Source organism: Rana temporaria, chromosome 3 (assembly GCF_905171775.1).
Source record: "Rana temporaria chromosome 3, aRanTem1.1, whole genome shotgun sequence".
NCBI lineage: Eukaryota > Metazoa > Chordata > Amphibia > Anura > Ranidae > Rana > Rana temporaria.
This window is the reverse complement of record NC_053491.1, coordinates 293,876,043-293,898,250: the sequence shown is the minus strand read 5'-3', so window position 1 is coordinate 293,898,250 and position 22,208 is coordinate 293,876,043. Positions and strand designations below refer to the sequence as shown.

The 22,208-nt window shown below is 44.3% G+C and overlaps 1 protein-coding gene across 3 annotated transcripts in view; it reads right to left on the bottom strand.

The window, feature by feature from the left end:
- The window catches only part of LOC120932405 (core histone macro-H2A.1), a 210,639-nt gene that overhangs the window by 159,522 nt on the left and 28,909 nt on the right, over nt 1–22,208 (bottom strand). For all 3 annotated transcript variants that reach the window (XM_040344751.1, XM_040344749.1, XM_040344750.1), the window contains exons 2-3: nt 21,287–21,482; nt 1,052–1,158 (exon numbers count right to left, since the gene is read on the bottom strand). In XM_040344751.1, the coding sequence (XP_040200685.1) occupies nt 1,052–1,158; nt 21,287–21,458 (279 nt within the window). In that variant the 5' untranslated portion in view covers nt 21,459–21,482. The remainder of the gene's footprint in view (nt 1–1,051; nt 1,159–21,286; nt 21,483–22,208) is intronic.

Below are 22,208 nucleotides of genomic sequence, written 5' to 3'. Positions count from 1 at the left end.
TTACATGTGACCAGATGTGATTGGGCACAGCTGATCACATGGTAATGGGACGCTGTGATTGGTCCTTTATCCCAATCTGTGATCAGCTGTGTCCAAAGGACACAGTTATCACAGAGTATGCCTGATGTACGCACAAGGGACAACGTCTACAGACATCCTCCTAGAACTGGAGGCCCACGCTGTAGCCAGGTGGCAACTGGTTAAATTGGTGAATATGCAGTAAGGACTGGTTCACACCAGATGCAGTCCAGTGTGTTTTTAATCTGCATAAAAAATGCATGCACACTATAAAGTGTGCTGCATGCAAATATGTTGTAATTTATTACAATCCCCCTCTCCCCCAGGGGGGGATTTGCTTCTTTTTTTTTTCAGCTTCTGCAGGCATGTCTCTACTCCTGCCTAGGTGAGAATGACATCTCCTCTGCTACTGAAACTTCCTGGAATATGCACATACCAAATACCAGGAGCCATCAGCTTCAATACAGAGGCTGAAGAAGGGCGGACATTGTGTCATGTCATCAGGGGGTCAACTGCCTGAACCAGGATGAGACAGCCAGATCCTGATAACGTCAAAAGCAAAGATGGTGGTGCTGGACCTGGTAAACAGCACAACCCAATACATTTATATTCTGGGCAGTCTGGAGTATATTTTTTTGAAGGAAACCTAACTTAAAAGGCAAGGTAAAGGATTGAAAAAAAGGAGGGTGTAGGCAGTGCAGTTTGCCTATGCTTTGAATTAGTTTAGTATATTTTCAGCATGTCTATTTTTTTTACATTAATTTGCATAGCATAATTATTTATACTTTGTACAGTATAAAACATTGAGCATATACAGCAGTACAGCAGGGGTCTTCGAACTCTGGTTCTCCAGTTGTTCAGGAACTACAATTACCATCATGCCTACTCATGTCTGTGAATGTCAGAGATTTACATTGCCTCATGGGGCATGTAGTTCCACAACAGCTGGAGGGCCATAGTTTGGAGATCCCTTATATACAGTATATATCATCTTGCAAATAAAACATTTCCTTCAACATACAAGCTTCCTTACCTGATTTAGTTCTTCATCATTGGCTATGGCAAGCAGAATGTGTCTGGGCGAAACTCTGCCTTTTTTGTTATCTCTAGCTGCATTTCCAGCCAGCTCAAGTATCTCAGCTGTAATGTAAAAATTATGTATTTATTAGTTTAACAAAAAATACCAAGCTAGAAAGAATCAAACACTAAACTTTCCACAGCAGCAGAATAAGGCACTAGTGGAGAAGTGCTGGAGAGGTATGTGAAGCTAACTAATTGTGGTTCATACCAAATGATGCCATTGGTTTCCTAAGTAGTGACTCAATATAAAATCACTTTTAGCCCCCATTCACACCTAGGCGTTTTGTTGCCTGTAGTGTGACGCCGCAGCAGCCCCGAGACGCTGGAGGGATGAAAACACATTGCCCTCTATGGAGATGGTTCACATCTCCACGCCGAACGCCGTACGTCTGCCGCCTGAAAAAAAAGTCCCGGACCTTTTTTTCAGGCGGCTTTCGGCGTTCGGCATAGGAGATGTGAACCATCTCCATAGAGGGGGTGAGGCTGCATTCACAATCGCAGCGTTTTGTCGCCGCAAATCGCGGTACAGAACGCCGCAATTTGTCGCCGCAATTCGCGGGACAAAACGCCGCGATTTTGTACGCCTAGGTGTGAATGCAGCCTTAATGTTGCATAAAGCTTACTAGTAGTTGCCAACAGGTAAGAAGAAATTGGGTAAAAAGGTAATATTACTCTTATGAGAGCTAATTTCACGTGGTTGTCAGACACATTATAGGAAATTCCATTGACTACTTTTCTAAACAGGCAGAATGGCTTGACGTGGTTCTAAAGGCAGGATATTTGTTACCTTAAAGCAGAGGTCCGCCCACCACTGCAAAAATTAAAAGCCAGCAACTACACATACTGCAGCTGCTGGCTTTTAATAATAGGACACTATTATTGTTCTAGAGTCCAGCTATGTCGGCACCGCAGCTGATTTTTCTATCAGCTGTCTGGTGCTGCCGCCAGCATTGCGGGTAAAAGAACCCGGCGGTGTAGCCTTAGGGCTTCACGCTGGGAACCCTACTGAGCATGCGTAAGGCTCCGTTCCTCTCTCCTACTGGCCCGGCGGTATGGGAAGGAGGAGGGAGCCAAGCAGCGACGTCAATGGCCACAGCTGGGGCTCCTGGAAGTGGGAACAGGATACCTGTCAAAGACAGGTATCCACTCCTCCTTCCCCCCTGAAAGGTGCCAAATGTGGCACTGGAGGTGACAAATAGGTGGAAGTTCTACTTTTGGGTGGAACTCCGCTTTAATGTAGTGAGCCTTTGACTGCTTCTGCTGTCAATAAAATTCAGTAAGGATGGTGTTTGGTCAAGCGACACTGTGTTTGTCAATAGACACAGGCAGCCCAGCCAGGGAATGAGCAGGCAGGTGCACCCCCACAGAAAGTGGCTTCCAATGGTGGCATACTGAGAAGAGGAGGAGCCTAGAGCACCTGTGGGCACCCGAGAAGAGGAGGTTCAGGGCCACTCTGTGACACCCCTGTTCAGGGACACCCCTGCACACAGCAAGTAAATATAACATGTTTGTTATTTTGATATAACATATTAAAATAATAGATATTAAATATAAAAGATGATGATGTCATGCTAAGTAAATATATACCAAACATGTCAAGCTGTAATATTTCCACTGCCGTGAAATGGAGACAACTACGGTACCTAAAAGTCTTCATAGGAGACGTTTTAAAATCCTTTACAGGTTACCAGTATAGAATTAAATGCATGCTCTGGTGCTAGAATAACTGCTGTCACTCTGACATTCAAGGTGATTCTTCACATGCCCCCCCGGGCCTTGTAGGTCATGTGCATAAGGGGGTCCAGAGACCAAGTCTGTCTGTCCCACGCTGCCAGAATGCTAAATTGCAATGGTTAAATATGCAAATATGCAATATAGAAAGTGCAGATAAGCATTCCATGTCTATTGAGACTAGAAAATCCCCAAAAAGCAGGGATTTACTGACTGATTTCATGTGAAGCTTTTGAACCCACAGGAACAAGTTAAGAGCTGTCAGATCTAGAATGGGCTGAACCTCTATTTGCCCTGGAAACTGAATATATCCTAGAAAAATCTCTGAAAGTTTTCCTCATTTGGGACTCTGGCAATGGCACCATGAGAGAGGCGATATTAGACAGTTGTCTTTGCAAGGAAGGAGGTAATTTGAAAATATAAATAAGGGGGGGAATCCAAAACTCTAGTTTGTAGCCCTTGTAAATGGCACTCTGGACTCAAACATGAGAATTCTTGGGACCAGGCAGCTGAAAAGGCAGACAGAGGTCCTCCACTCTAACAAGTGGGAGTGCCACATCATTGAGAATAGGGCATGGAGCCAGTCTTGGCTAGCTTTGAGATTCTTCTAAAGAAACTGTGTTCTAGATTTAGACTTGAAGCTTAAGGCCTGAGAGGGATGAATGGAACATTTTCTAGTCTCAGGAGTAGAAGATCTACCTGCAAGAGCATGTGCCTTATTTTTTCAGGGGAGGAGAATATTCTTCCTCCCATGATCATCTCCTCGATGTATTTGTTCAAGGAGGGATCAAACAAGCATTCTCCCTCAAAGGGCAGCTGCTAGAGGCTTTTCTTGCATGGCTTCCGCTGACTAGCATTTCACTCATAGGATCCTCTGCATACTGAATGGTGAGAGAAGGCTCATCCTGGAAATCTAGAGAGGAGTGTCCATCTAGATGTTCACATAGTAGTGCAAGAACACAAGTAAAATCTCCAGGTGGTTGTGAATGGAGAGATTCATTCAGTTGGATCTATGGAGTCAGGCCATGCATTTAGTCCAGGCGGCATGATCTGGCAGACAGCCATGAAAGCATTTCCGAATTTTCGCATTTCAGAATTTCGAAAATTCGGATTTTCGGAAATACGAAAATGTTTCGTTTTTTTTTAATTTTAAAAATCCCGAATTTTAGACATTTCGAATTTTTCATTTTTTATTTTCGATTTTTTTAATTTTAGAAATTTTTAATTTTTCATTTTTTTTTTAATTTTCGAATTTTTCATTTTCGATTTTCAAAATTTCGAATTTTCGAATTTTTCATTTTCAAATTTCGAATTTTCAAATTTTTCAATTTCGAATTTTCAAATTTTTCAATTTCGAATTTTCAAATTTTTCAATTTCGAATTTTCAAATTTTTCAATTTCGTATTTCCCGAATTTTTACATTTCCGAATTTTCAATTTCAAATTTTCGTTTTATTTTTAATTTTCGAAACTCCGAATTTTCGAAATTCCGAATTTTCGAAATTCCGAATTTTCGAAATTCCGAATTTTCGAAATTTCCAATTTTTCATGTTTTATTTTCGAATCTTTCAATTTTAGATTTTTTTTTTTAATTTTCGAATTTTTCATTTTTGATTTTTCAAATTTCGAATTTTAAAATTTTCGAATTTTCAAAATTTCGAAATTTCGAAATTTAAAATTTTCGAATTTCGAAATTTTAAATTTTCGAAATTTGAAATTTTCGAATTTCGAAATTTTACATTTTCTAATTTTCTAATTTTTTATTTTTCGAATTTACGAATTTTTAATTTTCGAAATTTCTAATTTATGAATTTTTCTTTTTTTTCGAATTTTCGAAATTTTTCATTTTCGAATTTTCGAAATTTTTCATTTTCGAATTTTTTCATTTTCGAATTTTCGAAATTTTTCATTTTCGAATTTTCGAAATTTTTCATTTTCGAATTTTCGAAATTTTTCATTTTCGAATTTTTCATTTTCGAAATTTCGATTTTTGAAATTTTTCATTTACGAAATTCGAAAATTCTAAAAATAAAACATTTTAAAATTCGAAAATTAAAAAAATCTGAATTTTCGAAATTGTGGAATTTTCATTTTTTTTAATTTTCGAATTTTAGAAATTTCGAATAAAATTTTTTTCGTACTTTTCCGAAAATTATTTTTTTAATTTTCGTTTCTGGGGAGGTCTTTGCAGCAGTAGAAATTCTGAAAGACAAACAGAAAAGTATATAGAGGAGAAGACTGAGATTTCTGTTTCCCTTTGATGTGCACTCTACAGAAAGAAAGGGACTTTACATGTGCCTAACAATGGGAAATAATTTAAGAAAACTTTACTATAAACATTTGTTTATTTCATTCCATTAAAAAGAAGCGCCATCTTATTAAAACCATGTCATAATAATTTGCAGTTTGACAGACAGTCTCATAATACAACAAGAATGCCCAACATTTGCTTCTTCGGGATTCACACTTGAAGATGACCAGCTAATCTATATAAATCCACACTAAAGGATAATTACTCCTAAATGGCCTTAAGCAGCCCATATGGGGATGAGAGCCCCCAAAGACCAATAGACCACAAAGGGGACGCTGTGGTACATAGGCATAAAAAAAAAATCTTTTCACCTTCCAAGTACTCAGTTCCATAGGAAGCCAATGACTCTAATATATATTGAAGAGGCGTACATAGTTGTTACAGTACACATGGATCACAAGAGCATAACCATGTGTAAGCTTGTCTGTCTGTAGCCAGATCTGCTAAACCACTTAGGAACTGTGAAAGACTCGAGACAGGAGGTTATCTACCAGATACAGGTACCACATTAATCAGAGCCATAACATTCTGTTGGAAATTTGTAATGGCAGAAGACTGTAATCCCTCAAACAATTTGATCAGGGAGAGACTGAAGAGACCCTGGGCCTGATTTACCAAGCCTTTACTCCATGACTCATGGAGTAAAAGCAGGAGTAGCAGCCGTTTGGCCATTTACTAAAGAAATACGCTGCTAGTGCAGTGTATTTCCCTAGTTACTAATGTGCTCCGTGCGCCCAGGAGAGGGTGCATTGTGCACCAGTACAGACCTGGCGCACGGCACATTAAACTGTAAATTGCGGGGGTTTGGGCGGGAGTTTATTAGGGGGGGAGGTGGGGGGATGCAGGGGAAGTGAAGTGACATGTGTTTTAAAGTGTTTGGCGGGCCGAATTGAAAGGGAAAGTGTTTTTTGAAAACAGATCCCCGTACGCTTGCACAGTGCGCCTGAACCTCGGGAGGTTAATTTGCATACTGGGCATGCGCAGAGAGAAAAGTCAGGGATTCCCGTGCGCCTTGTCAGTACGCCGTGAAAATCTTGGTAAATACCAAGCGGCGTACCCGTGATTGCGCTGCGTGACGCGGCGCACGGGAATCTCCGAGCTGTTTTCAGCCCTGAAGGGGAACTCGGCGCCAAATTTCAAACTTGAAATCGGCGCGGGTCCCCCTTCAGGGCTACATTAGGCTCTTAGGCTTGGTCCGGAACGTGAGGGGTTAAACCCGCGCCGATTCGGCGCGGGGGTCCCCCCCAGATCCAAACCAAGCCCTCATCCCAAGCATGCAGTCTGGCCCGGACAGGAATGGGGGAGGGGACGAGCGAGCGGCCCCCCCCCTCCTGAGCCGTACCAGACCGCATGCCCTCAACATGGGGGAGTGTGTGCTGTGGGGGAGGGGGGCACTGCCCCCCCACCCCACAGCACTCTTGCCCCCATGTCGATAGGGACAAGAGCCTCTTCCCGACAACCCTTGCCATTGGTTGTCGGGGTATGCGGGCGGGGCTAATCGGAATCTGCGAGCTCCCTTTAATAAGGGGGCCCCCAGATGCCGGCCCCCCACCCTATGTGAATGAGTATGGGGTACATCGTACCTCTACCCATTCACATGGGGGAAATGTAAAGTAAAAAAAACACCACACAGAATAAAATATTTTATTAATCTGCTCCGGAGCCCCCCCTTTCTTCTTTAGCTCTCTTAGAAGGGGGGGTTTCTTCTCTCCCGATCTTCCGCCGGGACCCTGGGCTTCGGTGATTTCTGCCGGGGGAGGGCTCCATCCCTCGGTCCTCTCCTGAGCCTTCCGCCGGATGCCCCCACCCCATTTAAGCTCTTTTTCATTAGGGAGGGGCATCCGGACTTCGGGGTCTTCTGCCGGGGGATGGCGCCTATCCCCCGGTCTTTCCGGTGCCTTCCGCCAGGGTTCCGGTCTTCCTGGTCTTCTGCCGGGGGTGCGCCAACTCCCCGGTCTTTTCTCTTCTGTCTTCTCTGCTCCCTCTTCTGCCTGGCTCCCCCGCGGAGCCAGGGCTTTCTTCCGTCTTCTTTCTTCTCTCTTCCTTCTTCTGCCTGTCTCCTCCGCGGACCACAGGGCTTGTCTCCGCTGTCTTCTTCCTTCTCTTCCATTCGATGTTGACACGACGAGGTTCCGCGCTGACATGCCGTGTCAGCGGCGGGCATGGACTTATATAGGGTAATGCCACCATGTGACCTCAACCCATGTGACATCACATTCCCTGGGCATGATGGGAATGTGATGTCACATGGGTTGAGGTCACATGGTGGCATTGCCCTATATAAGTCCATGCCCACTGCTCAGACGGCATTCCAGCGCCGGACCTCGTCGTGTCAACATCCAATGGAAGAGAAGCAAGAAGACAGCGGAGACAAGCCCTGTGCTCCGCGGAGGAGACAGGCAGAAGAAGGAAGAGAGAAGAAAGAAGACGGAAGAAAGCCCTGGCTCCGCGGGGGAGCCAGGCAGAAGAGGGAGCAGAGAAGACAGAAGAGAAAAGACCGGGGAGTTGGCGCACCCCCGGCAGAAGACCAGGAAGACCGGAACCCTGGCGGAAGGCACCGGAAAGACCGGGGGATAGGCGCCATCCCCCGGCAGAAGACCCCGAAGTCCGGATGCCCCTCCCTAATGAAAAAGAGCTTAAATGGGGTGGGGGCATCCGGCGGAAGGCTCAGGAGAGGACCGAGGGATGGCGCCCTCCCCCGGCAGAAATCACCGAAGCCCAGGGTCCCGGCGGAAGATCGGGAGAGAAGAAACCCCCCCTTCTAAGAGAGCTAAAGAAGAAAGGGGGGGCTCCGGAGCAGATTAATAAAATATTTTATTCTGTGTGGTGTGTTTTTTTTACTTTACATTTCCCCCATGTGAATGGGTAGAGGTACGATGTACCCCATACTCATTCACATAGGGTGGGGGGCCGGAATCTGGGGACCCCTTTATTAAAGGGGTCTCTCAGATTCTGATAAGCTCTCCGCCCGCATACCCCGACAACCAACGGCCAGGGTTGTCGGGAAGAGGCTCTTGTCCCTATCGACATGGGGGCAAGAGTGCTTTGGGGTGGGGGGGCAGTGCCCCCCTCCCCCACAGCACACACTCCCCCATGTTGAGGGCATGTGGTCTGGTATGTCTCAGGAGGGAGGGGGGCGCTTGCTCGTCCCCACCCCCATTCCTGTCTGACCAGACTGCGTGCCTGGGATAAGTGCTTGGTTTGGATCTTGGGGGTGACCCCCACGCTATTTTTTTTTGCGCGGGTTTAACCCCTTATGTTCCAGACCAAGCCTAAGAGCCTGGTATGCACCTGGAGGGAACCCACCTCATTTTTTTTTGGGGGGGTCTGGAGTTCCCCTTCATAAACAGCGATCTGTCATTTACACATGTCAGTCCCCCCCCCCTACAGTTAGAACACACCCAGGGAACATATTTAACCCCTCCCTCGCACCTAGTGTTAACCCCTTCCCTGCCAGTGGCATTTTTTGAGTAAGCAATGCATTTTTTACAGCACTGATCGCTAGAAAAATGCCAATGGTTCCAAAAAAGTGTTCGATGTGTCCGCCATAATGTCGCAGTACCGATAAAAATCGCTGATCGCCCCAATAACTAGTTAAAACAACAAAAAAAAAAATTTGTAGACGCTATAACTTTTGCAAAAACCAAACACTAAACGCTATTTGCGATTTTTTGGAACCAAAAAGATGTAGAATACGTATCGGCCTAAACTGAGGGGTTTTTTAGTTTTTTGAATATATATTTTTGGGGATATTTATTATAGCAAAAAGTAAAAATAATTTTTACATATGTGGGCGGGACTTACGCAAGTCCCGCCCACATATATAAACATCGTTCAAACCACACATGTGAGGTATTGACGCGTGCGTTAGAGCGAGAGCAATACTTTTACCACTAGACCTTCTTTGTAACTATAAACTGGTAACCTGGAAAAAAAAGAAAAAGGTCGCCTATGGGGATATTCACGGAATTCATTTTGGCCCCATTGCAGGAGTGTTTCCAATAGTAAAGCGTGACATGTAAGGTATCTATTTACTCAGTGTAACATCATCTTTCACATTATCCCCAAAAATTGGGCTCACTTTTGTGTTTTGTTAATTTTTAACCACTTGAGCCCGGACCATATTTCTGGTCAATGACCGGGCAAGTTTTTGTGATTCGGCACGGCGTCGCTTTAACTGACAATTGCGCAGTCGTGCGACGTGGCTCCCAAACAAAATTGGCAACCTTTTTTTTCACACAAATAGATTATTAAATGTGCGTGTTTACTTCTGTCTTTAACACCTCCCCTTCAGGCTGGAAAGCATCAGATCAGGGGAAACCAAAAAAAAAAAGCTCTCATTCCATTGCAGCTTGGTTCCTACATGTGTGATGAACTGAGCATGCTCAAACACTTAGAAAAAAAATATCCTTTCTTTTTAAAAGGTGAAAAACACTCATTGGATGCTCATAGAGCGTGGTTTGGATTAATTGCAGGTGTGCCCAATTACAAGCTCACCCAAACTAGAGACTGCAATTTGTTCATGTGATTTCAATTGCTTCATTACTAGCACTGTTATAAAAAGCTTGGATCGATCAGTCCTCAGCTGCCCTCAGAAGGGGCAGGCTGGCAGAAATGCTGTTGCTAAACACAAATGTGGTTTGTTGCATGGGTTTTGTTTTATTTTGCCAATGGTTTTGGTTTATTTTTAAATGATGTTCACTTTGATGTATTTGTCTATGTGGCCTTATTTTATGAAAAATGTGTAAAGCTATGGTTATGTAGAATTTTGAAATGTATTTTTGTTTGTTTGTCTTTTTTTGCTTTCCTTGTTTTGTTGACCAATAAAAATTACTTTAAAATTGTTGTTTGTCTTTTGTTACTTTTTCATGCTACATATGTTGACAGCTGCAGCTGAACTAGGTTTGGGCCTAACAAATTATGTGTGATTTTTGTCTAAGCTTCTTTCCTGGTGTGTAATCATGAAATGTTTGCCATGTTTATTCTCCATGACTTTAAAGACAAAAACTGGTAAGTATTTTATTTATTCTGCAGTGGTCCTCAGCCCTCAAGTACCCCCGACAGGACATGTTTTGGGGATTTCTCTTATCAAGAATTGCTGTCCAGACTGTATTTTAAAGCACATGTGCAAGATGAAGGAAAACCTGCAAACATGGCCTGTGGGGGGGGTTTGCTATTGGTGGACAGGCTTGACGTGCTGATTTACAGCACTGTGCTTAAATCTAGCGCAAGGCAATCCTATTCAAATTGTGGGTGTTTGAGGGAAGCCAAGTGAGTGTTAGAACCCCTGCTTTGTGTTTTTTTATTTTTGTGTTGAGCTTTGTGTCCCTTTTCTTAAAATTGGCTTCACTTCCTGTCACACAGCTGAACAGGAAGTGAGGTTAAAACCCTACCAGTGTCATTTCTTGGGGACACAGGTCAATCTAACTAGTGTCCCCATTAAGCAAATTGCACTCCAGCACTGCTGTGTACACCCCAAATCATGGGTCTTCAAACTACGGCCCTCCAGTTGTTCAGGAACTACAATTCCCATCATGCCTAGTCATGTCTGTGAATGTCAGTGCATTACAAGGCCTCATGGGATGTGTAGTTCTAAAACAGCTGGAGGGCCGTAGTTTGAGGATCCCTGCCCCAAATGATTATTTAGTTTGGGGTTTAGTAAAGGCAAAGCCACTCTGCAGTACAAGCATAGTTGCTGAAAATCAGAGAGGAAGCACTGATGGTTTTAACATCCAATCCTGTAGAAGCAAAGTTGTTTTGTTTTCTTTCTTCCTTGCTTTGCACTTGTAGTGCAAAGTGGATTTGCCTTTAGTCAATGGACCCCAAAGTCCAAGATCCCTAATAATTTGGGGTGTACACAGCAAAATGCTAGAGTGCAATTTACATAATGGGAAACTATTTAGCTTGATCTCTGTGTCCCCAAGAAAAGATATTAGTAAGGTTTTACCCTCACTTCCTGTTTGGCTATGTGACAGGAAGTGAATGAATTAGAAAGGGTGAAGACACCTCACAAATGCTGTCACTATCAGGGGTGCAGACATCCCCAAAAAATGAGCAGATAATACTTATTTGCAAATTAATAATTTTTTAGTTAACATTGGGTGGGGTGCTCTAACGCACACATTCCTACATATTAGCAACGCTCTATCCTGGCCTATTGGCATGGTTATATTTTTTGGGGCTCTCAATAAAACTCTATGAAATTTGTGCTTAAACTAGAACCAGGGGCGGACTGACAACTCATGTGGCCCCTGGGCAATAGAAGATTATGGGGCCCCTCTGGCTTACAGATGACCACCACGCCAGGAGGTAGTGCAGAGGCGGGCAGCTAAAATCTTGGGATATTCACATTAAAAGCATGTCATTTTCGGACATATCAGGGACAGATCTAAAAAAAACACAGATTTTTACATACTGTCCCTGGTTTTACTGAGCCTGGCAACCCGGATGGGGCCCCCTAGTGGCATGGGGCCCTCGGGCAGTGCCCGAGTGACTCAATGGTCAGTCCGCCCCTGACAAGAACTATAATCAACAAGTTTTATTTTCTTTAATTTTGGATAGAGTGAGGGAGGGTTATAGGCCCTGTCAGTTTATTTTGTATTATCTGTGTCCAATTGGGGAGATTTGCCTTCACTTCCTGCCCCATAGCCAAACAGGAAGTGAGAGAAAAACTATGCAAATTAACCACTTCCCGCCCAGCCTATGGCCGATTTACGTCCGGGAAGTGGTTACACAATCCTGACAGGACGTCCTGCAGGATTTCATGCCGCATGCGCCTGTGGGGGCACGCAGTGCGGCGATCGGTGATGCGGGGTGTCAGTCTGACACCCTGCATCTCCGATCTCGGTAAAGAGTCTCTCACGGAGACGGAGACTCTTTACCACGTGATCAGCCGTGTCCAATCACGGCTGATCACGATGTAAACAGGAAGAGCCATCGATGGCTCTTCCTCACTCGCGTCTGACAGACGCGAGTATAGGAGAGCCGATCGGCGGCTCTCCTGACAGGGGGCGTTCGCGCTGATTGTTTATCAGCGCAGCCCCCCCTTCGGATCACCACACTGGACCACCAGGGATGCCCACCCTGGACCACCAGGGTGTGCAAAAACAAAAAAAATATAGAACAAAAAAACAAAAAGCAATAAAAAATAAGAAAAAAGATGCCAATCAGTGCCCACAAATGGGCACTGACTGGGAAAATCAGTGCCACCCCACAGTGTCCATCAGTGCCCACCTATCAGTGCCCACCTGTGCCACCCATAAGTATCCATCAGTGCCACCCATAAGTGCCGCCCATCTGTGCCGCCCATGAGTGCCCATCAGTGCCGCCTATGAGTGCCCATCAGTGCCGCATAGCAGCGCCGCCAATCAATGCCACCTCATCTGTGCCGTCAGTACTACCTCATCGATGTCCATCAGTGCCATCTCATCGGTGCCCATCAGTGCCGCCATATCAGTGCCCGTAATTGAAAGAGAAAAACTTATTTACAAAAAAATTAACCTAAAAAAATAAAAAATAAATTTTGTTTCAAAATTTGCAGTCTTTTTTTAGTTGTTGCGCAAAAAAAAAAAACGCAGAGGTGATCAAATAACAACAAAAGAAAGCTCTATTTGTGGGGAAAAAAGGACGCCAATTTTGTTTGGGTACAGTGTTGTATGACCGCGCAATTGCCATTCAAAGTGCGACAGTGTTGAAAGCTGATAATTGGCTTGGCGGGAAGGTGCGTAAGTGCCTGGTATGGAAGTGGTTAAGGGAATCCAGTGCCCCCCCCAGAACTAGTGTGTGGGTCCCCTGAAAATTACTGGGCGGGGTTATACAAAAACAGGGTGTGACCTTGACAGGAAGGGGTGGGTCATTTTTCTATTAGGAGGTGCAGATATGTAGTCAGGCCTAGGGCAGAACCAAACCTAAATATACTACTGCATATTAGGGCTTATTTAGACCGGAACCGATTTACAGCGTGTTTTTATATTGTGGGAGGAAACCCACGCAGGCACAGGGAGAACATGCAAACTCCATGCAGATGCTGTCACGGGCAGGATTCGAACCAACGACTCTTTTGCTGCTAGGTCAAAGTGCTATACACTACACCACTGTGGTGAACGAACATGATTGCAGCTGAAAGCATGAGAACTTTTATTTTTTTTTTCAATACCATGCTTTCCAGCCTTATTGACCCCGCCTCTCTCCATAAAGAGGACCTGTCACACACTAGTCCTATTACAAGGGATGTTTACATTCCTTGTAATAGGAAGAAAACTGATCATTTTTTTTTATTTTTTTTATTTCAGTGTAAAACATTATAAAACTAAATAAAAATAAATAAGAAAACCCCAAAAAAAATTTTAAAGCGCCCCGTCCCGACGAGCTCGCGCACAGAAGCAAACGCATACGCGAGTAGCGCCCGCATATGAAAACGGTATTCAAACCACACAAGTGAGGTATCGCCGCGATCGTTAGAGTGAGAGCAATAATTCTAGCCCTAGACCTACTCTGCAACTCAAAAAATGCAACCTGTAGAATTTTTTAAACGTCGCCTATCGAGATTTTTAAAGGGTAAAAGTTTGATGCCATGCCACGAGCGGGCGCAATTTTTAAGCGTGACATGTTGGGTATCATTTTACTCGGTGTAACATTATCTTTCACAATATATAAAAAAATTGGGCAAAATGTATTGTTGTCTTATTTTTTAATTCAAAAAAGTGATTTTTATCCCAAAAAAGTGCGCTTGTAAGACCGCTGCGCAAATACGGTGTGACAAAAAGTATTGCAATGACTGCCATTTTATTCCCTAGGATGTCTGCTAAAAAAAAATATATAATGTTTGGGGGTTCTGATTAATTTTCTAGCCAAAAAATTGTGATTTTCACATGAAGGAGAGAAGTGCCAGAATTAACCCGGTGGGCAAGTGGTTAAAGTACTTATGGCTATAAAGAATAGAGTCATTGCTCATTAAAAAAAAAAAAAAAAAAAGGGGGTCCCTCCAAATTAAATTACCAGGCCCTTCAGGTCTGGAATGGATATTAAGGGGAACCCCGCCGTAAAAAAAACCCCAAAAAATGGCGTGGGGTCCCCCCAAATATCCATACCAGACCCTTCAGGTCTGGTGTGGATTTTAAGGGGAACTCCACCCCAAATTGAAAAAAAAAATGGCGTGGAGTCCCCCTAAAAATCCACACCAGACCCTTATCCGAGCACGTTGACCTGGCCGGCCGCAGAAAAGAGGGGGGGACAGAGTGCGGCCCCCCCCCCTCTCCTGAACCGCACCAGGCCACATGCCCTCAACATGGGGAGGATGTCCCCATGTTGATGGGGACAAGGGTCTCATCCCCACAACCCTTGCCCGGTGGTTGTGGGGGTATGCGGGCGGGGGGCTTATCAGAATCTGGAAGACCCCTTTAACAAAGGGGACCCCCAGATCCTGGCCCCCCCCCTATGTGAAATGGTAATGGGGTACATTGTACCTCTACCATTTCACCCCAAAAAAAATGTCAAAGTGTTAAAAATGACAGTAGCCGGTTTTTGACAAATCTTTTAATAAAATCTTCTTTTCTTCTTTCCTTCGAGTTTCTTCCGCTGCTTCTTTCTTCTCGTCCACATCTTGCCCGACGTGTTCTTCTATCTTCTCCGTCCGTCCTTCAGCCTTCTGGTCCCGCATCTTGCCCGTTGTCTTGTCCTGTCTTCTTCTCCGTCCGCCTCCTCGTCCGCATCTTGGGTCTTCTGCGGTGTTCTTCTCGTCCCCGGACCCAGCGTTTGAATTTGATTTGGCCGCCGTTTTCCCGCTCCTGGGACCCGCCCCCCTCTGACGCCACAAGTAAACTCCTTAGAAGGTCATGTGCGTCAGAGGGGGGCGGGGTCACATGAGTGTGACACGGCGGGAACTTCTTCTCCGGGCGGCGCGATTGAAATTGAATTCCCCCGCTGTGTGACGCTCTGCGACCCCGCCCCCCTCTGACGCACATGACCTTCTAAGGAGTTTACTTGTGGCGTCAGAGGGGGGCGGGGTCACATGAGTGTGACACGGCGGGAACTTCTTCTCCGGGCGGCGCGATTGAAATTGAATTCCCCCGCTGTGTGACGCTCTGCGACCCCGCCCCCCTCTGACGCACATGACCTTCTAAGGAGTTTACTTGTGGCGTCAGAGGGGGGCGGGTCCCAGGAGCGGGAAAACGGCGGCCAAATCAAATTCAAACGCTGGGTCCGGGGACGAGAAGAACACCGCAGAAGACCCAAGATGCGGACGAGGAGGCGGACGGAGAAGACAGGACAAGACAACGGGCAAGATGCGGGACCAGAAGGCTGAAGGACGGACGGAGAAGATAGAAGAACACGTCGGGCAAGATGTGGACGAGAAGAAAGAAGCAGCGGAAGAAACCCGAAGGAAAGAAGAAAAGAAGATTTTATTAAAAGATTTGTCAAAAACCGGCTACTGTCATTTTTAACACTTTGACATTTTTTTTGGGGTGAAATGGTAGAGGTACAATGTACCCCATTACCATTTCACACAGGGGGGGGGTCAGGATCTGGGGGTCCCCTTTGTTAAAGGGGTCTTCCAGATTCTGATAAACCTCCCGCCCGCATACCCCCACAACCACCGGGCAAGGGTTGTGGGGATGAGACCCTTGTCCCCATCAACATGGGGACATCCTCCCCATGTTGAGGGCATGTGGCCTGGTGCGGTTCAGGAGAGAGGGGGGGCCGCACTCTGTCCCCCCCTCTTTTCTGCGGCCGGCCAGGTCAACGTGCTCGGATAAGGGTCTGGTGTGGATTTTTAGGGGGACTCCACGCCATTTTTTTTTTCAATTTGGGGTGGAGTTCCCCTTAAAATCCACACCAGACCTGAAGGGTCTGGAATGGATATTTGCCGGGAACCGCACGTCTTTTTTTTTTTTGGTTTTTACGGCGGGGTTCCCCTTAATATCCATTCCAGACCTGAAGGGCCTGGTAATTTAATTTGGGGGAACCCCTACACATTTTTTTGTTTGTTTTATGAATGAATCCCTTTAGAATTGTCAGAGCCGACAATTCATTATAGCCGCGTGTGAATTTTTAAATGACTTTTTTCCTTCTGAATGTCACTTTGTGCAGGGGGAGTTCTAAGTGCGGGAAAAATGCGCTATTTCACATGCTGACATTACACCCCCCCTAGGTACGAAATTTAAAGGAATATTTCACTTTTATTGTTTCACTTTAAGAATTATTAATTTCACTGCTCCCGAAAAAACGGCCGTTTTAAAAAATAAAAAAAGCATTGATACATGTTCCCTGGGGCAGGACTGAGGTCCCCAAACACTTTTTAGGACAAAACTTGCAGATTAGCCTTTAAAATGAACACTTTTGATTTCTCCCATAGACTTCTATAGGGAGTTCGGCGCGGCTTTACATATTAGTTTCAATGCGCCGGCTGCTACGCTGGTTCATGCGCCCAATTAAGCCTCCACCCGGAGTACTAATTAACGCATGAACCAGCGCAGCGCACAGAGCATAGTAAATCAGGCCCCCTGTGTCAGAAATGGTTAGTATAACCAGTGGTCTGGCTGCCTCTAAGGCTGTGGGCAATCAACTCTGCAGTAGAAGGTGCAAGAGTGCACTTGGAGCCTCTGCAAGTTATTACTTAGTTAGTTTGGCCAAAAAGTCATGGGCGACTGCAATAGAGGTCCAGGTCAATAAGGCAGGCCTCACTCACCCAGTGGAACTAAAGAGAACTCAAAGACATGGTAAACCCTAAAACGAAATGGTCACATGATTTCAGATTGCAGATGTCAGTAAATTTGGATGGCAAATGTCCCTGGAATCATTAGGGGCATGTGAGCTGGGGTCACCAGTTGCAGTGGGACTGTCCTTTCTGCGTTTAGATACAGAAATGTTGCAACTAAGCTGAGGGTATAGGACAAGGCCTTAGGTAATAACAAAAACCCAGACAGCGAATAACTGGTGAAGGTCAGATGGCCAGAGGGGACCGAGTTCCTGTAGACTTGGCAGAAGGCATGGAGTGGAGATTGGAGTTCATTGCGGTTCTTGAAATGCAGAAGCAGCCATGGAAAGATGTTTCTTCAACACTGGGTGGAGTGCACAGGACAATCTTCCCAGCAAAGGAGGCCAGTGCTCAATCTTTCAGCATTAACCCCTTCCATGGTAAAACATTGGAAAGCAGGGATTTTGGAGGTGCTAAGTGCCGGGTGCCAACAATGAGGTACTTCCCAATGCTCAGCCCAATCAGCCTATTCAGAGTCTTCAGAGACAGGGTAAATGATGTGGCAATAGCTGCAGCTCTTCAACCTGGAAGACACTCAGAGGCTAACTTGTCATCAAAGTCTGGAAATTGTCTTACGCATAACACAAAACATCACTGTAAGACTTACAACATACAGTCCAGTGGGGTCTGGGTATGGTCCCTACTGCCATGCAGGGACCATCTCAAGCAGTGATAGAGAGAAGAATCTCGATTGAAGAAAAAAAATTAAGAAAATAATGGTAGCAAAACCTTATGTTGGACTTTTTTAGAGAAGAGCCGAGAGGAAAATGTCTATCCTTTTAGAACACTAATACAACAACTGAGGCATGCTGGTAATAGGAGGGGTTATCCTGGGCTGGCCTAAATATTTTCTGTTTGCCAGTGTCCAATCCTCCTGTAGGCAGCAGTATATCCACACAGTACCGTATTTTCTGGCGTATAAGACGACTCGGCGTATAAGACGACCCCCTAATTTTCCAGGAAAAATGTTGATTTTGGGATATACTCACTGTATAAGACTACCCCCTTCTTACTAGTCTTCTGGAAGCTGAGGGGTAGCCAGAACCACTGACAGAAACAGGCTTTTTCAAATCTCACTGTGCCATTACATTACATGCCCCCACATTGCCATCACTTGCCCCTCACTGTACCATCACTTGCCCCTCACCTGCCTCTCATTGTGTCATCACTTGCCTCTCATTGTGTCATCACTTGCCCCTCTCTGTGCCATCACTTGCCCCTCTCTGCTGTGCCATCACTTGCCCCTCTCTGCTGTGCCATCACTTGCCCCTCTCTGCTGTGCCATCACTTGCCCCTCTCTGCTGTGCCATCACTTGCCCCTCTCTGCTGTGCCATCACTTGCCCCCACTGTGTCTGACCGCAAACACTCACTTTTTTTTCCAGCGGTGACAGTCTCCCATGCTGCGAGCGCGAGCGTGAATGATTTCTTTAGAGTGTTCTGTGATAGGCGGAACACACATTTTCCCAGCAGCGCCTCTGTTCTGTTTTCCGCCTATCACGGACGTCTTCTCATCTCGTCCGAGGATGAGAAGGCATCTGTGATAGGAGGAACACAGAACAGAGGCGCTGCTGGGAAGATTTGTGTTCCTCCTATCACAGAACACTCTGAAGAGAAGGCGCGGCTTTGAAATCATTCACGCTCGCGCTCGCAGCATGGGAGACTGTCACCGCTGGAAAAAAAAAGTGAGTACTGAGACCGTACCCGGCGTATAAGACGACCCCCGACTTTGGATGCATGTTTTTGCATCCAGAAAGTCGTCCTATAGGCCGGAAAATACGGTATATGACATCCTTAGTCCCTCAATGCTCTACAAAGAAAGTACAGTTTCCTAACTGATCCTAATTCCAGATGTTACCCATAGATATTCCACTGAGTTTTTTTAAGACTATCAAAATAATGTTGACAAAATACATATGGAAAAATAAAAGGCAGAGGGTGAATTTTGCAACATTGACAAGAGGAAAAAAACACAGTAACACAACACTTCATAAAAATATATAGATATCACAAAAGTACAGAGTATTGGATATATACGCATGAGTTAACAAGTATGGGATTTCATTTACAGACAGAATAAATGGATCTATAATTCACCTTTAATTTCACTCACAGAAACAAATTTTTTTAACATTTGGGAAAGGGACTCGGTTAGGAAATAAAATGGGTGCAGCACAAATAAAGGACATCACAGAACAGGGAAAGATAAAAACACTTTAAGATATAAAGGAAAAAAACAGGTGGGACATCAATGAATGGGACTATATGCAATTAAAACATTTGGTAAACTCAATACCCTCACCTCTAAGGCCCCGTACACACGAGAGGATCGATCCGCTGGAATTTATCCGCGGACCGGTTTCAGCGGATAGATCCGCTGGTGTGTACGATCCAGCGGATATTTATCCGCGGATATTTTTCCGGGCGATGGATTTCCAGCGGATCAAAATTTCTTAGCATGCTAAGAAATCTATCCGCTGGAATCCAGTCCAGCGGATTGATCCACTGGTCTGTACAGACTCAGCGGATCAATCCGTCCGATTCCCTCCCTCGCATGCGTCGTAATGATTTGACGCATGCGTGGAAGTCCTTATATTACAGCGTCGCGCACGTCGCCGCGTCATCATTTCGGCGACGGCGCGACACGTCACCGCGGAGGGAATTCCGCGGGGATTTTGATCTGATGGTTAGTACAACCATCAGATCAAAATCCGCCAGAGGATTTATCCGCGGAAATGGTCCTCCGGACCGTTTCCGCGGATAAATCCTCTCGTGTGTACTAGGCCTAGGGCCCGTACACACGACAGAGTTTCTCGGCAGAATTCACCGAGAAACTCGGTCAAAACCCGGATTCTGCCGAGAAACTCTGTCGTCTGTACAGTTTTGGCTCGATGGAGCTGCCGAGGAGCTTGACGAGAAAATAGAGAACATGTTCTCTATTTTCTCGTTGTTCTATGGGAGAAGGCGGCCCGCCGAGCTCCTCGGTGGCTTCATCCCAGAACTCGACGAGGAACTCGACGTGCTTGGCACGTCGAGTTCCTCGGCCGTGTGTACGGGGCCTAAGAGATGGAAAGGAATTACCAGCATTAGAAAAATGATGTACTATACAAACCCCACTAAGGCATGTGATATCAAGAGTATATCGAATCTTGACAGAATTAGAGCTACAAGGAAAACCATATTTTATAGAGAAATGGGAAAAATAAATAAATAAGAAATTTGAAGACCAACAAGTCGAAAAAATAATAGCATCCGTACATAATACCGCAACTGATATGAATACAATTGAAATGAACTATAAATGCATTTCGAGATGGCATAGGACACCTGAAGTGATTCATAAATTTAGTAAAGACAAAACTCCACTGTGCTGGAGAGAATGTGGGCAGATTGGAACAACTACACATATGGTGGGACTGTCCAAAGATAAAGGAATATTGGCAGGACATCCTTGAATATATTGAAGTGATAACTGGGAAAAAGTTACCTAATAGTATACAAGCTTGTCTGTTCCACGAATCAAAAGAATCAAATATAAGTTATAAGAAAACATTAATTCCACCATTGATAAATGCCGCAAAAGGACTGATACCAAAAAACTGGCTAAGAATAAGAAAACCATACATAAAAGAATGGTTCGAAAGAGTGGAAAACTATAATAAAATGGAATATCTATGTAGTTGCGATGCGGGCCAACTCAATATACACAATAAGAGATGGAGACAGTGGAAAGATTTTAAATCATCGGAGCAATACTTGGGAAAAATAATAGTGGACAATGGACGATGAAAGAAGATTAAGAGTAAAGTAAGGAACAAACCATGAGGGAATGGGGGCGAGAGGGGGTGGGTACGGTCTATATTTTTAACTAAATTAGATATGTAAAATAATAATTAATAAAATAATGAAGTAAATGATAAATACATAAACTAGCATTCGGAACACCACAAATAATGCAAAACCGAAGTAGAGACAGAATTAATGAATAAAATCATGAGCAAGTCTCTTGCTGTGGTTGAGTCTAAAGTGGTGTGAAAAAAATAAAAAAAGAGATTGACCTGTGTTTATGGAGTATAGAATCTGTAGTGTGCACAGAGAAGTGCACGTTACCACAACTTATGTGGACTGCTCATTCCAAAATAATGGAAGTGTAGGGGAAAAGGAGAGGTTCAGGAGCCACAAACAATGTTACAAGAAGGTAGAAAAACACAGTAGGAAACAATTTCATGAAAAATAGATTAGAGGGCCATTAAGTAGTGGGTGTGCGTGGATTATTTTTAGAAAGTAAGGAAATCGTTTAGTGTCAATTTGTCTTTAAATCCTTACAATTATTAAAGGCAAATACATATGACCATAGTAAATATTGTCCTAAAAATACTGCCTGCAATACTCACCGGTCAAATATTCCAGCACAGCAGCCATATACACAGGAGCCCCAACTCCAATCCTGTATTTTGGATGACCTTTCTTTATATACCGCAGCATTCTTCCCACTGGGAATATAACCCCAGCCTTTGCAGATCTTGTGGTCTTTGTGGTCTTCTTTTTCCCACCTCTGCTCGACATCCTGGTGTTATCACTCTATAGTTGCTTCAAAGACAAAAAAAAGAATGCATTCCTAAATGGAAGTAAAACACATCCATAACAAATGAAATGGTATACAGGAACAGAAGAAATTCATTTATCCCTTCCAAAAACAGTTGTTACTACAGAAAACAGGTTATTTTTGGCTTTAAAGAACAACATAATGTCACTCTGTGATGCAGTTGTTGTAGATATAAATTATGCATGCCAATGATTGAAACCTCATTTGTACAAAGTATGCATAAAGACATTTGATGACATACCATTGTGCTCATAAGTTTGTATACTCAAGAAATGGTGAAATTGGAAGACAGAAATGGTGAAATTTTGGTATTGAAATTGAAAATATGACTGATCATGCCAAAAAACTGTCTTTTATTTAAACGGGATTCCACCCGTGATTTTTTTTTTTTTAAAGTCAGCAGCTACTAACAGTGTAGCTGCTGACTTTTAACCTCTTGACCACTGGGCACTTAAACCCCCTTCCTGACCAGACCAATTTTCAGCTTTCGGTGCTCTCACAATTTGAATGACAATTACTCAGTCATACAACATTGTACCCATTTGAAATTTTTGTCCCTTTTTTCACACAAATAGAGCTTTCTTTTGGTGGTATTTGATCACCTCTGGGTTTTTTATTTTTTGAGCTATAAAAGAAAAACGACTGAAAATTCTGTAAAAAAAAAAAAACTAGTTTCTGTCATATTAGCAGGTTATTTCTCACACACAGCA